This window comes from Myxocyprinus asiaticus, chromosome 6 (genome assembly GCF_019703515.2).
Source record: "Myxocyprinus asiaticus isolate MX2 ecotype Aquarium Trade chromosome 6, UBuf_Myxa_2, whole genome shotgun sequence".
Classification (NCBI taxonomy): Eukaryota; Metazoa; Chordata; class Actinopteri; order Cypriniformes; family Catostomidae; genus Myxocyprinus; species Myxocyprinus asiaticus.
Window position 1 is genome coordinate 27,890,065 of NC_059349.1, and position 12,898 is coordinate 27,902,962.

Below are 12,898 nucleotides of genomic sequence, written 5' to 3' on the forward strand. Positions count from 1 at the left end.
CAGTTTTATTTATAAAAATGCGACATTACCTATAATTAAAAACACTTTCAATTTCACAGCTGAAGAAGAGGCACTTTCACATGGACAACTTTGTTTATTACAACAAACATAATACAAACTGCATACAAGTATTACAATAAATAACAAAATCAACTACTGTTTTGGTGCAATTTTGGTCTTATATCTTTTGTGTAACTAGAGTGAAAACAATGATCAAGACATTATCTTCACTGTGTGTGCTTGACATAAACAGTGTTCTGAAATTAATAAAAATGAAAAGACATTATTACTTCATACCTTTTCAAAAAGACTGAAACAAAAACTGTTAGTATTCATATAAAAATACAAAATGCATTTCTCACTACAAAAATAAGACTTCAAAAAAGGCACATTATACTGCACAGAGTCAGTAAATTACCACATGGAAAATAAATCCTTCAGTACAGGTCCCTTGATTACAGCAGGTCCTTCACCAATGACTGTCCCTTGTTACGTAACATCTGGGTGAGCTAACCCTGCCGCCAAGTCAAAGGGACATATATCAGCTGTACAATAAGAATCTACAGTGTCACCACTGAAGATAGAGGCATGGTTGAAATGAGAATCAGGGGAGAGAGGGGGGGAAAAGCAGAGGGAGAGAGAGCAGAAATGTGATGGGCTGGGTTAAGTTACTAATGGTCTGCTGAGTACACAGGAGTAATCGCAAAGCTCACACGTGAGCGCTTTTGGCATGGTTAGTGGAGGCAGTGCCAGGATGGGTGGTGCCCTGTTTGGAGTAGTAGAATCGATTGTTGTCAGTGTATGAAGCAGGGCTGTCGACTGAACAGCAGGTGATCATACAGCCTCCCAGCAAACAGAGCGCAGTGCCCACCCAGCCAGAATACAGGGAGAAGCCAAAGGACATCAGGCCTCTCTCATGATGGGCCCCAATGGGAAACCACACAGTGGAGATGACACCACAAAAAGCTATGGAAACAAGGACACACAATTAATATGAAATGCTTTTTTTTCTGCATGTTCCATTAAAAAACCTAGTATGGTGGTGACAGGTGTTAACACTCAAAAGGTTAAACAGCAATACAGAACGGCACAATCACTGGCTCAGATTGCCAATTACAGTTCATCATATAGGGTTGTCACCCATCCAGGATTTTCTGTGATTGTCACAGTTTTTGGCCATCTGTCCTGGAAAAACGTAATTCCATTCCGGGTTGCAAAATGTCCCGGAATTTCAATATTTTCCTGAAGCGTTCACACATATGAACCCTTGTTTATAAGCACACTATGCAAGGAGGACAATCAAACACATTATCATTTGAATTATAAGAATGTGCGCTTAATTTTTGTGAACTGGTTTGTTCGTATGATTGAGACTTTTCACTTTTGTGTGTACAATGCTTTAAACTTTAGGCTACTATAATACTTTAATGTTTTGGAAAACAAGCCCAAAAAAGGAATGTCCTTCCTTTTACTGTAAGATCTCTTAGGTTCATAATGGCCAACACTCAAAAACAAAAACAAAAAAACAAAAAAATTTACAAATTTAAATTTCATAACAAATTTCCATCAAATTGAAATGTGTGATCCTTAACAAAATAAATTAGTAAATATCTCATTTTTTTTTCTTTATTTAGTAAATTCTTACTTTGATTAATAAATTCAATTTGATAGAATTTTTTCATTTAAATTTAAATGCATGAATCTTGAAATGCATACTGTAAATCTTGAAAATATTTGTTTTAAGTAAATGTTTGTGTGCATTAATTTGATTTCCTTTTGTTTAAATGTTTTTTTTAATTATTATTATTATTATTTTTACTTTATACATAACTTTATACTTTATACAAACATAATTTTACATTTTAAAACATTTAAATGTTCAGTATGAACCATAAACTGCTTAAGGCCAAAATATGTAAATAATAAGTTAAACCTGTACACACACACACACACACACTAAATTGTAATATTTTTTTTCACATTTCAATTTCATAACAAAATTCCATCAAATGGAACTGAGTAACCTTTAACCAAAAAAGAAAAAAGAAAAGAAAAAAATAAGAAAGAAAAAAAAAAGAATATTTAAAGTTTTATTTAATTTTATTACACAGTTAATTTTGATGGAATTAAATTGAAATGTGTATCTTAAAAACAGGCTAAAATATATTTTTCAGTGTATTTGTTTGACTGAATTATATGCTATATATGCGGTAATTTCCATTTCAAGCAAGGAGTAAACAATCATGAATATTGTTTTTATTCTTGTTTAATGGCCAGCGACACGTGTTTTGTTCATTGATCAGGTGTTCAGGAATTTTACAGGGCCAAAGTGGCAACCCTGTCATCACATCAAAGCCAAAGGAACTGAGTATTACATATAAACAATCTAAACGGTAATTCAACTTCACTGGTAAAAAAAAAAAAAAAAAAATTCCTTCTGAGAGGAAAAGAGAGTAGGCCTAATGGTCTCATTATAACTCTAATGATGTATTTAGTCTCTGGGAACAATAGGCCAACAGTTGTGTGTGGGCAGTGCGTACATCTAAAAATTGGGATTTCAGAGTGGTGATTCAAATTAGCGACTCAAATGTTGTTGTTTTTTTTTTTTTTTTTTTTTTTTTTTTTTTTTTGGTAATAAGACACTATTTTACAAATTCCATGATTACCCGTCAACAGCATTAGGATTCCTCCGAGCACGGATCGTTTGTTCTTGGCGCTTTCCGGTTCACTTCCGAGGTTAATACAGGACATGGACATGAGCACGAGCGCGACAGCAGGCAATCCTAAAATCGATGCAGTGACCATTAGCGCTCGAGATGTCTGGATGTAAGCTGGAAAGAAGATTGAGGAAAAGGGAATCAGAATGATTTGTACTTGGTTTTCATGATAATTCAATACATATGTTTTTTTATGTATGTCATTTTTATTCAAATAATTTCTTTATTAAAATAAGTCAAATGCTATTTCACATAAAGGCGTCACAATTTAACTGCCAGATACCAACCAGACGTACCAAATGTAAGCCAGCTTTGGCCCACACTTGTTTGCTGTCTGGGTTAGGTATACTGAAACATTTATTTTATATTTTTCCTCACTAAGAAATCTACTCTGAAGTTCACATTGAATATCTGTTTATCAAATCTGACATCTAAATCACGCAGTTGTATTTAGGATGCTAAGAGGTTTACAAAAGTTTGCCTTCACACAATGGACTATCAAGCAAGCTTGAAAGGATGAAATCTATTAACTAGCCTGCAACTGATTCATCAATACCCACCTGGTAAATCGAGAATTTGAGTCAGTGTGATGCAGTGATACAGTGCTGTTGATATCACACAGTCTGCCCACAGACCTTTGGCCTCCAGTTCATCCATCTTCTTGCAGGTATTCATGTTATATTTACAAGTGACTACCCAGTCATTAGTACCAGTGGCGATGATAAGCCCGATCCAACCAAGGAAACTCATTACAAATCCCGTGAACTGTACGCAAGTATTTGCCATGATGTACGATATGGGTGCAAAAAATATGTCCAGAAGACAAAAACTAATACTTCTCAATATGAACAGATAACCTGAAGCCTGGCTGTATTTATCTGTGGTCGTTTCCTAATATGTTAATCCACTGCGCAAAAATCATGGTGAGTTGTAGGTCCTGATGGTGTGCAGCATTCCACGTTAAAAAGAGTATGTGTGAATTGTTAGCAGTGCTTTTATAGGGGAACAATTCAAAAGAAAAAAGAACTTCCAGCCAATCACATGAGTTGAAATGCTTCCCAAGGTTACTCCTTATCTCTTATTTCACGCTCTCCTCGGTTTTCCTTGTTCATAGTCTATAATATAGTAGTAAAGTATTAGTATATAATGTGAAAACAATACGCGAAGCCTCTGCGAAAACTGGCCGGTTAACTAAATCTCAGAGATATATTTACTGATGTGGCTTGATAACGTTGTTGCGCCTTTAAATGCCTAATTGCTAGATTTGTGACATATGGCTGCCCTCTGCTGGTGTCTTACATACTCGGCAGGAATAATCCTGAATAAATCAGACAATGTCATGGTCAGCTTTAACTCTGAGTACCCCTTTCCCTCTTCCTGCTCATGGTGCCTACAACAGTAGGACACATGGGCTGGTACATGTTATATTTTTATATATTTCAAACAAACAATGTTTAAGTCTCTGTCACAGCTTCAACGTGAGAACACCGTCATACCATTGTTATAATTTCTGTTAAGACTTGTGGAATAATTTTGCCATTTTAGTTTAGAGGCAGATTCAGTTGAGGAAAAAAACAAAACAAAATGGCTCCAGTACACAACACATGTTTAAGATAAAGAAATATTGGTTAAACAAAGTAACACTGAATTTTGTCAGCTCCGTCAGAATGTTCAGAATAGTGTGAAAACAAAATTATAGAATGTATTTTATTTCTGAACACCATAATTAGATAATTAAAGACTTTACACTTTTGTTGGATCAAATTAAAATAGAATGCTTTTAGTGTGTCTGATGGAGTTGACAGAAATGTAAGTTATGAAGTGAATAAATGTCAGTTTTCAGAAAAAAGTGTTTTTATAAAAACCTGTTCACCTACATGCTTTGTTAGCTGAGACCTTTGCCTACAAATATATCCATTTCAAATTAATTTATAATTCAAAAATAAAAACTTGTTTTGTTCCTTATTTCAAGAATCAGTAATCTACAAACATTTAAAATCATAATCGTCTTAAATGACATCTCCCTGATGGCACACATACATCACCCAGACATCTATTTGGTGTGTGTGTGTTTACCACTGAAAGACATATTTTTTAGGTTATTTGCTCATCTGCAGTACGTCTATAAGACGTTATTTCTCGGATGTCAATAAGACATTCAGCAGATGTCTTTGAGACGTTTATGATTTAGAATGTTTGTAAATCTGATCTTTTTAAGATGTTAAGCAGATGTTAATTAGAATGCAATGCTTTCCAGATGAAAAGACCTTTAACAGACATCTCAGAGATGTACATGTGCTATCTGGGCTGCTGAATGTCTTACTGACATCTGAGAGGAAACGTCATATAAATGAATTGTAGATGAGGTATTAATAGCACCTGCCACACCTGGGTTCGATTCTGCCTTTTGTCCCACTTTTTCCCCATCCTGTTTCCTGTCTCCACTCTAAATATTTCCTTTAATACTACTTTTAATAATAATAATAATAAAAAAAATGAATATAAAGATTTCCTTGCAGTGATTTGGTCACGGAATTGAAAGAAAGGTTTGATCCAGGTAAAATTAACCATGGTTTCACTAATATTGCAGTAACCATGTTTTTTTTTTTGGAGGAAGCCATAGTTTAAGGCAATTAACCATGGTGTAATTATATTAATAAGGTGTTAATATAGCAAACCATGTTAACTTTGGTAGTTAATATGATTTTACTATTCACAATACCATGGTGATACTATGGTTACTGTAGTAAAACAATGGTTAATTTTTGTAAGGGAAGTTTAGGTTTAGGTTTGGGTATTTGTTGGTGTAGGTTGTCTTTGGGACTCTAAATAAACACAATAAACATGCATAGGGGTGGACAGGGGTGTAAATAGCATCTAACACTATTTGCACTTAGTGCAAAAAAAAAAAGATGCTTTTGTTGCTATTTTTCTAAGTGTAAATAGCCTCTTTCTTCTTTTATATGTGTAATTTGGAGCTTGTGACTTGGTGATCAGTAACCAAACAGTCCACATAACAACCATTCAACATCAGTAAATGTATTATATCCTCCCATTCCCAGCAGTTACCTTTATATAAAGTGACAAACTGCAATTATCCACTAGGGGGACTCATTTGACTTCTAACCAGATTGTTTGTGTTGGACACTAACTCATATTCTAAGCAGGGGTTAATCTGATCTTCAGTGAATTCTTCATTATTGTTTGTTCAAACTCATTGTGGAAACATTCCATGTAACCTGCATAACAATAGAAGTTTAACATTCAATTTATAAAGCTCCCTACTCTCCTAATCAGGTCTGAATTAAGTGGATAGCAACTGGTATTTCCTACGTTCATGGCTGAGTTCATTAAATATGCAGGTCGTCTTTTGTTCACCCTTGCTTGTGAATGTAATAAGCTGTCAGAACTGCCTTGTTCCTCTGTGTCTATCATTCAGAATTCACCACACAAAGATCTCGGGCAATTCATAATTTGCTTCAGGAACATGGCAGCACTGGAATGTGAAAATTAAGCTAATGAAATGGGTCCTGACATTGGTCTGACAGTGCAAGATGATAAAAATGTATTGCAGATCTGAGCCATGCTGTGTAAGCAACTTGCTTGGGCGGAGTGAACATCTTTAAATCACCTGAGGAGGCAAGCGGTCAAATCATTGAGGCTTTTACCTCTATCACTCAATTACATCTCTCATATCAGGTCTTAACCGTGGACAGCAAAGCTGTGAGTAGCTGAAATATGTCAGAAACAGCTGGTTGTGAATATTACTCTGACAGGTATTAGGAGCCTTCTTCATTTGTAGTTTTGTACCATGTAAGCTTTCGTTATTGACTTGACACTGATGATGGAGTTTTCCTCTTTATGTTGCCTGATGCAGAGCCAGAGCTCAATGACAGAGCTTCTAAGTGTGTATCTATGATTTTCATTGCACTTGAAAATGACAACCATAAAGTATCAATATCCAGAGCAACAAAACCAGTCATTGAATAGATTTATTAGATGATCAGAATCGCTTATAGCTTGGATCTACTGTATGCTACTGGTAATTCATCTTACTATATTATGGGCGGAGCACATTACTTTAGGCTCTATTCAAACGAAATGGCATTCAGACACTCAGAGTGCTCCTATAATTAAATGTGTAATTTCATGCTCTGCCTCTCATTAGATCCAATGATATTCTCTCATGTGACTGATAGTGCACTATCATTTGTTTATTGCGTCTGACCTCTTTCCTCCCAGCTGAAGGTTATTTAGCTCTCTTACTGAAAATGTGTTTGGCACACACACAGCATAAGGAAGCTACAGTATATGAACTCCTCTTTGTACTGTTTGTCACTAGTGAAGTCTTTGAGCCCAACGAGTGCTTCCTGATTCTGCTTTATCTGATATTTGGTTGGCCACAGCAGAGAATGTGTAAGGGGGAGGGGATGGACTACTGGTTGGAAAATGAATTGCTAAGATTGTAATGGTCAGTACGGCTGTAGAAATATACATCAGTTGAAAGAGCAAATTGCCTTTTTGAAAAGAGACATTGCATGTTTGTTTACTCAAAATTGTGTATTAATTTTACACTTATTAGTGATTACATTGCAAAAAGTGGTAACCTGCAATTGTTACCTTAAGGAATTACTGTATTTCTACTCGACCTAACCCTTAAAATTAGTTTTGTTAGTATAACCTAATGTATTTAAGTTGATTCAGTGATGATAAATCATACTTAGGACTTGAATAAAACCAGTAGTTCTTTTAAATGTTACCATATGAAGCACATGTTGTAGGTTAACATTCTTTTAGCTGGCCTGAATGTTTTTTTTTTGTTTGTTTGTTTGTTTGGTTTTTTTTTTGTAAGATTTGAGCTAAATAAACAAAATATATGATACCAGTGTTGTTAGATTTTAGATATGTATTATTGAAATGTAATCTTGAGAAACAGGTTTTGAAATTTCTGACTTTCTCCATGTGCTTCATGTGGAAACATCTAAATTAACTTGTTTGATTCAAGTCAAAATATAATTCAACATGTCTGAATCAACCTGAATATGTTACACCAACAAAACAAAAAATTAAGGGTTTGATCTGTTTACTACATAGAAAACAGCTGCCCGGTGGTGTTACCAAAATGGCCACCAAATGTTACAAAATATATGTTCCATATAACTTATGCAGATTCAAGACATCATATTTATTAATATAATACATTGATTTGTACAGTTTTCAAAGCTAAAATGTAATAAATAAATAAATAAATAAAAAAATGTGTAAAATTAATATTTTCGTAATGTACCAAGTTAGAAGGTCCCCTATACAATTAACAGCATTAGCTGAGAGAGAATTTCTTTTATATGTAAGCAAAATAGACATTGTTACTGAAATATACCCATATGATTCAGAATCGTATCGAGAGCTTGTGAATCTGAATTGAATCAGGAAATCTGTATCAATACCCAGCCCTGATTAAAACAGAAGACAACAAGAAGATCTTCAGATGTCGCCTTCCACCATCTTCACTTTACCTTTAGTTTTCTGTTTACTTTGAAAACTAACATGGGATTAGTCTTGAAATAATTTGGAGAATTGCTGATTGATTTTCCCACAGTCACATTCACATATCACAGTAGGAGGGAGACAGAACTGGAGAAGCATTTCTCAAACACATCATGATCAATGCAAAAGACTAGTGCCTCCCACCAGTGAGGCATCTGTGCCCTAATGAACAGTAACTACAATTCATTGCTAAAGGGGGGCATAGTGGGCGTTTAGAGACAGATCCCCAGGACACACACTGCAGCTTCCTCTGTTGAGTCCATGTATGTACTCATCTGTGTGTTCATCATTCTCATTGAGCCTCAGATTTATTGCTGCTGAGCCTCCAATGCATATTATGCAGTGATTTGTCTCGCTCAGCACACAAGACAACAAACCGCGGTGGATCTGTAGTGGATAACTAAACAGTTATTCCCAGAGTCTTCTGCATGGGGCCTATATCCTCCTCTACTTTACATTGACAGGTCTGATTGTATTGCTGTCCCAATGGGGTGTTTATAGCTGTGTGGATAAGCAAATTGTCACCATTTTCATTTCAAGGTTTTATTTGCATTTTCTCATGTCTTACTCCGCTGTGACATTGTCCAATCACTAATCTGAGAAGATCCTACAAAGCAGTTACAATGCATGCTGGATTCTCTGTTCTCTGAACAATTGCACCAGGTTTGCAACAGTATCTCCCTAGTATCAGGTTTGTATCCATGGCAGACAATACAGTAAGTCTGGGTGAAATATTTAGCTGTCAACAACTGAGACAGTAATCCTTGTTTTGGTAACTTGTATAAATCTGAGGAAAAAAACAAAGCCTCTGGCACATTATGGAAGCATGATGTGACTTAATTTTGTCATAGTAAAACCTAAAACTATTAGCCGCTTGTCAACATTGAAGTTATTCTCAAATCAAAGAAATAAAGTTACATCTTCCCTCAAGCATATCAAACTGTCTGGAAAATGTTTCACACTGCTCTGAGTTGCTGTTCCAAAATCTAAGAACCAAATTCTAGTTATTCAAGTTGTTTAGAGATTTTTTGATTTTGTCAATATTCTTGTTTCAATAAAATGTTTACTACTAATAATGCAATGCTAAGTTGTTTTGAAAACTGAAGATAACTTAGTTATCCTGAGCTTCCTGTCTAAGGCGGACAGAAATACTGAGGTAAGAATAATTTTGTGTTTTTTTTTACATTAGAGATTAAATGCAAATGACACTTTCCCCCTTCTTCCGCTACTGCTCTGTATTATTAATTAACTTGTGTTGCTTTTATTGCCTGAAAACATGACCAACATGTGTATATATTTCTCTGTACTGATAACAATTGTTTCAGTTGCAATGCAAGTGGGTCAGTGACATGACATGCATATTTTTGTGTCCGAGTGCATTATTTCCTTCTAAATAATTTAATCAATTCATGACATGTATCACTTTATTCTATAAAAACTTATTTAGTTTGAATACATTTTCAGACATTCAAATAATATATATTCTTTTATGTTTTGGCATCTCAAACCCCAAAAATGTCAGGCTACACAACCATCCGTTCAAATGAACAGACTAAGAAAACTATTAAAAAAAGGTGTTGATAATAAATTCAAAATAATATACTATGACATGAGAGATTATTTAGCAGAGATGGGCCTCTTCTATTAAAATTAATGGTACATTGGCTTTTGGACTATCCATAGGCAAACTTTGAGGAGAGTAACTGGAAACATGTCTTCTTTAAACACACTTAAATTTAACATCTGGACCAATAGGCAAACTATTTGAAGTCGCTTTAGTTAAATGACTGCATTCGGTTATATAAAATCCACACTTTTGAAGTCGCTTTAGTGAAATGACTGCATTAGGTTATATAAAATTCACACTTTGGGATAGTACATAGGCTATTGGACTATCCATAGGCAAAGTTTGAGGAGATTTGCTGGAAACATGTCTTTTTTTTATTTATACAGCCTTAAACCACATCTGGAACTAAATAAAGAAGACATTTTGCTTTATCCACCCAGTTAAGGTCGCTCGTGTGCAATCACTGCCTTGGGTGAGATAAAACTTACACTTTGGGATGGTACATAGGCTATTTGACTATCCACAGGCAAACTTTGAAGAGAGTTGCTGGAAACATGTCTTTTTTTATACAGCCATAAACTTCATATCTGGGCCAATACAAAGTAGACATTTTGCTCCATTCATTCAATTGAAGTCGCTCGTGTGAAATTACTGCCTTGGGTGAGATCAAATTAACACTTTAGGATAGTACATAGGCTATTGGACTGTCCATAGGCAAACTTTGAGGAGAGTTTCTGAAAAAAACTCTTAAACTTCACATCTGGGCCAGTAGAAAGAAGACACTTTACTCCATCCACCCAGTTAAGTTCACTCATGTGCAATTACTGCCTTTGGTCAGATCATATTTACATTTTGCGATGATACGTAGGCTATTGGACTATCCATAGGCAAACTTTGAGGAGAGTTGCTGGAAATATATATTTTTTTATACACCCTTAAACTTCACATCTGGGCCAATAGAAAGAAGACACTTTACTCCATCCGCCCAGTTAAAGTCGCTCTAGTGAAATTACTGCCTTTGGTGTGATAAAATTGACACTTTGGGATGGTACATAGGCTATTGGACTAGCTTTGAGGAGAACTTTGAGGAGAGTTGCTGGAAACATGTCTATGTATATATATATATATATATATATATATATATATATATATATATATATATATATATATATATATACAGCCTTAAACTTCACATCTGGGCCAATAGAATGTACATATTTTGCGCCATACACCCAGTTAAAGTCACTTGTGTGCAATTACTGCCTCCTGAGATAAAATTGACACTTTGGGATGGTACACAGACTACTGGAATATCCATAGGCAAAGTGTGAGGATAGTTGCTGGACAGGATGTTAATCTACAACACAAACATACACAGTAACATCTTTTTCATTACAGACAGTAGCTAAATGTATAAAACACAAGTATAAATTAAGTAGGCACAGTCCTTGGCTCTCTACAGAGACAGATCAAAATGTAATAACTTATCCTCAATGGCCACAATTGCATGAACATATCACCCACAAATGTCCAAATGACAGGCAGACAAACTCTATATCATCATAATCATTTTAATCCTGGGTAGATTTACTGATGTTGACCCAAGTCAACCATGTTGATTCTGGACCATCATTATCACCAGGTTGTTCCAGGACCATTATTGCCACCATGTTGGTCCTGGACCATCACTGTCACCAGGTTGATCCAAGACCATCATAGTAATTTCAATTCTGGGTAGATTTGTTGATGTTGACCCAGGACCATTATTGCCACCATGTTGATCCTGGACCATCATTATCACCATGTTGATCCAGGGCTATTTTAATAATTTCAATTCTGTGTAGATTTGCTGATGTTGATCCAAGATCATAACTGTCACAAGGTTGATCCTGGACCATCATAATAATTTCAAACCTGGGTATATTTCCTAATGTTAACCCAGGACCATCATTTTCACCATGTTGATCCTAGACCATCACAATAATTTCAGTCCTGGGTAGATTTGCTGATATTGATCCAGGACAATCATTGTCGCCATGTTGATCCTTGACCATCATGGTCACAATGATGATCCTAGACCATAATAATAATTTCAAACAAGAGTATATTTGCTGATGTTGACCCAGGACCATCATTGCCACCATGCTGATCCTGGAATATCATTGTCACCAGATTGATTCTGGACCACCATTATCATTTCAATCCTGGGTAGATTTACTGATGTTGATCCTGGACCACAATTGTCACCATGTTGATCCAGGACCATCATTGCCACCATGTTGATCCTTGACCATCATGGTCACAGTGATGAACCTGGACCATCATAATCATTTCAAACATGAGTACATTTGCTGATGTTGACCCAGGACCATCATGATCACCATGTTGATCCTGGACCATCACAATAATTTCAGTCCTGGGTAGATTTGCTGATATTGATGCAGGACAATCATTGTCACTATGTTGTTCCAGGACCATCATTATCACCATGTTGATCCTGGACTATTTTTAATACTTTCAGTCCTGTTTACATTTGCTGATGTTGATCCAGGACCATCATAATCACCATAATTGCACCAGTGGATGGCCTAAAATCTGCATTAAAGTTGTGTAGAGTAATCCTGCCTTTAAAGAATGATGTTTGATAATTTATATTGATGCAAGATTATCAAAGAAATTTGATATAATATTCAAATGGATTGGATAAACTGCTATTTCTTTGTGTGCATTTCAGAAATTTCCATTCCTGTGCTTCTCCACAATGGAGGAGTTTATCAGAAGAACTGTGGGAAATGGAGAAGAAAAATAAGACTGAAAAACAAAGCTCAACGTGCATGTTCTTAAACCTGAAGACCAAGAAGACAAATATATAACAGAGACAATTAAGGAACATAAATAATTCAGGACCACAAATGATGTTTAAAATAATTTTAAACAATAATTTATTTTGTTTTCCATTGCAGAAGATCTGATAATGTTTTAAAATCACAGAGCTGTAGGATGTAAAGCAGGGGTCCCCAAACAGCAACCCCCTCCAACACAGAAGCTTGTGCAAGTGATGCACTCT

The 12,898-nt window shown here is 35.4% G+C and overlaps 1 protein-coding gene across 1 annotated transcript; it reads right to left on the reverse strand.

Annotated features, from left to right (window-relative positions):
• On the reverse strand, nucleotides 1-3,829 carry LOC127442304 (claudin-11-like). The gene is made up of 3 exons (XM_051700226.1): nucleotides 3,278-3,829; nucleotides 2,667-2,831; nucleotides 1-966 (listed from the first exon to the last, which is right to left on the reverse strand). The coding sequence occupies exons 1-3, from the start codon at nucleotides 3,501-3,503 to the stop codon at nucleotides 710-712; spliced, it is 648 nt and encodes a 215-aa protein (XP_051556186.1). The 5' UTR covers nucleotides 3,504-3,829; the 3' UTR covers nucleotides 1-709.
• Between the last annotated feature and the right edge of the window lie 9,069 nt (nucleotides 3,830-12,898).

Excerpts from the sequence above, each read along its gene's own strand:
- LOC127442304 (XM_051700226.1), bottom strand. The coding sequence starts at position 3,503 with ATGGCAAATACTTGCGTACAGTTCACGGGATTTGTAATGAGTTTCCTT. Across the intron at positions 2,832-3,277 it reads TCAAATTCTCGATTTACCAG|CTTACATCCAGACATCTCGA; the intron begins GTGGGTATTGAT and ends TCTTCTTTCCAG. Across the intron at positions 967-2,666 it reads AATCCTAATGCTGTTGACGG|CTTTTTGTGGTGTCATCTCC; the intron begins GTAATCATGGAA and ends TTGTTTCCATAG.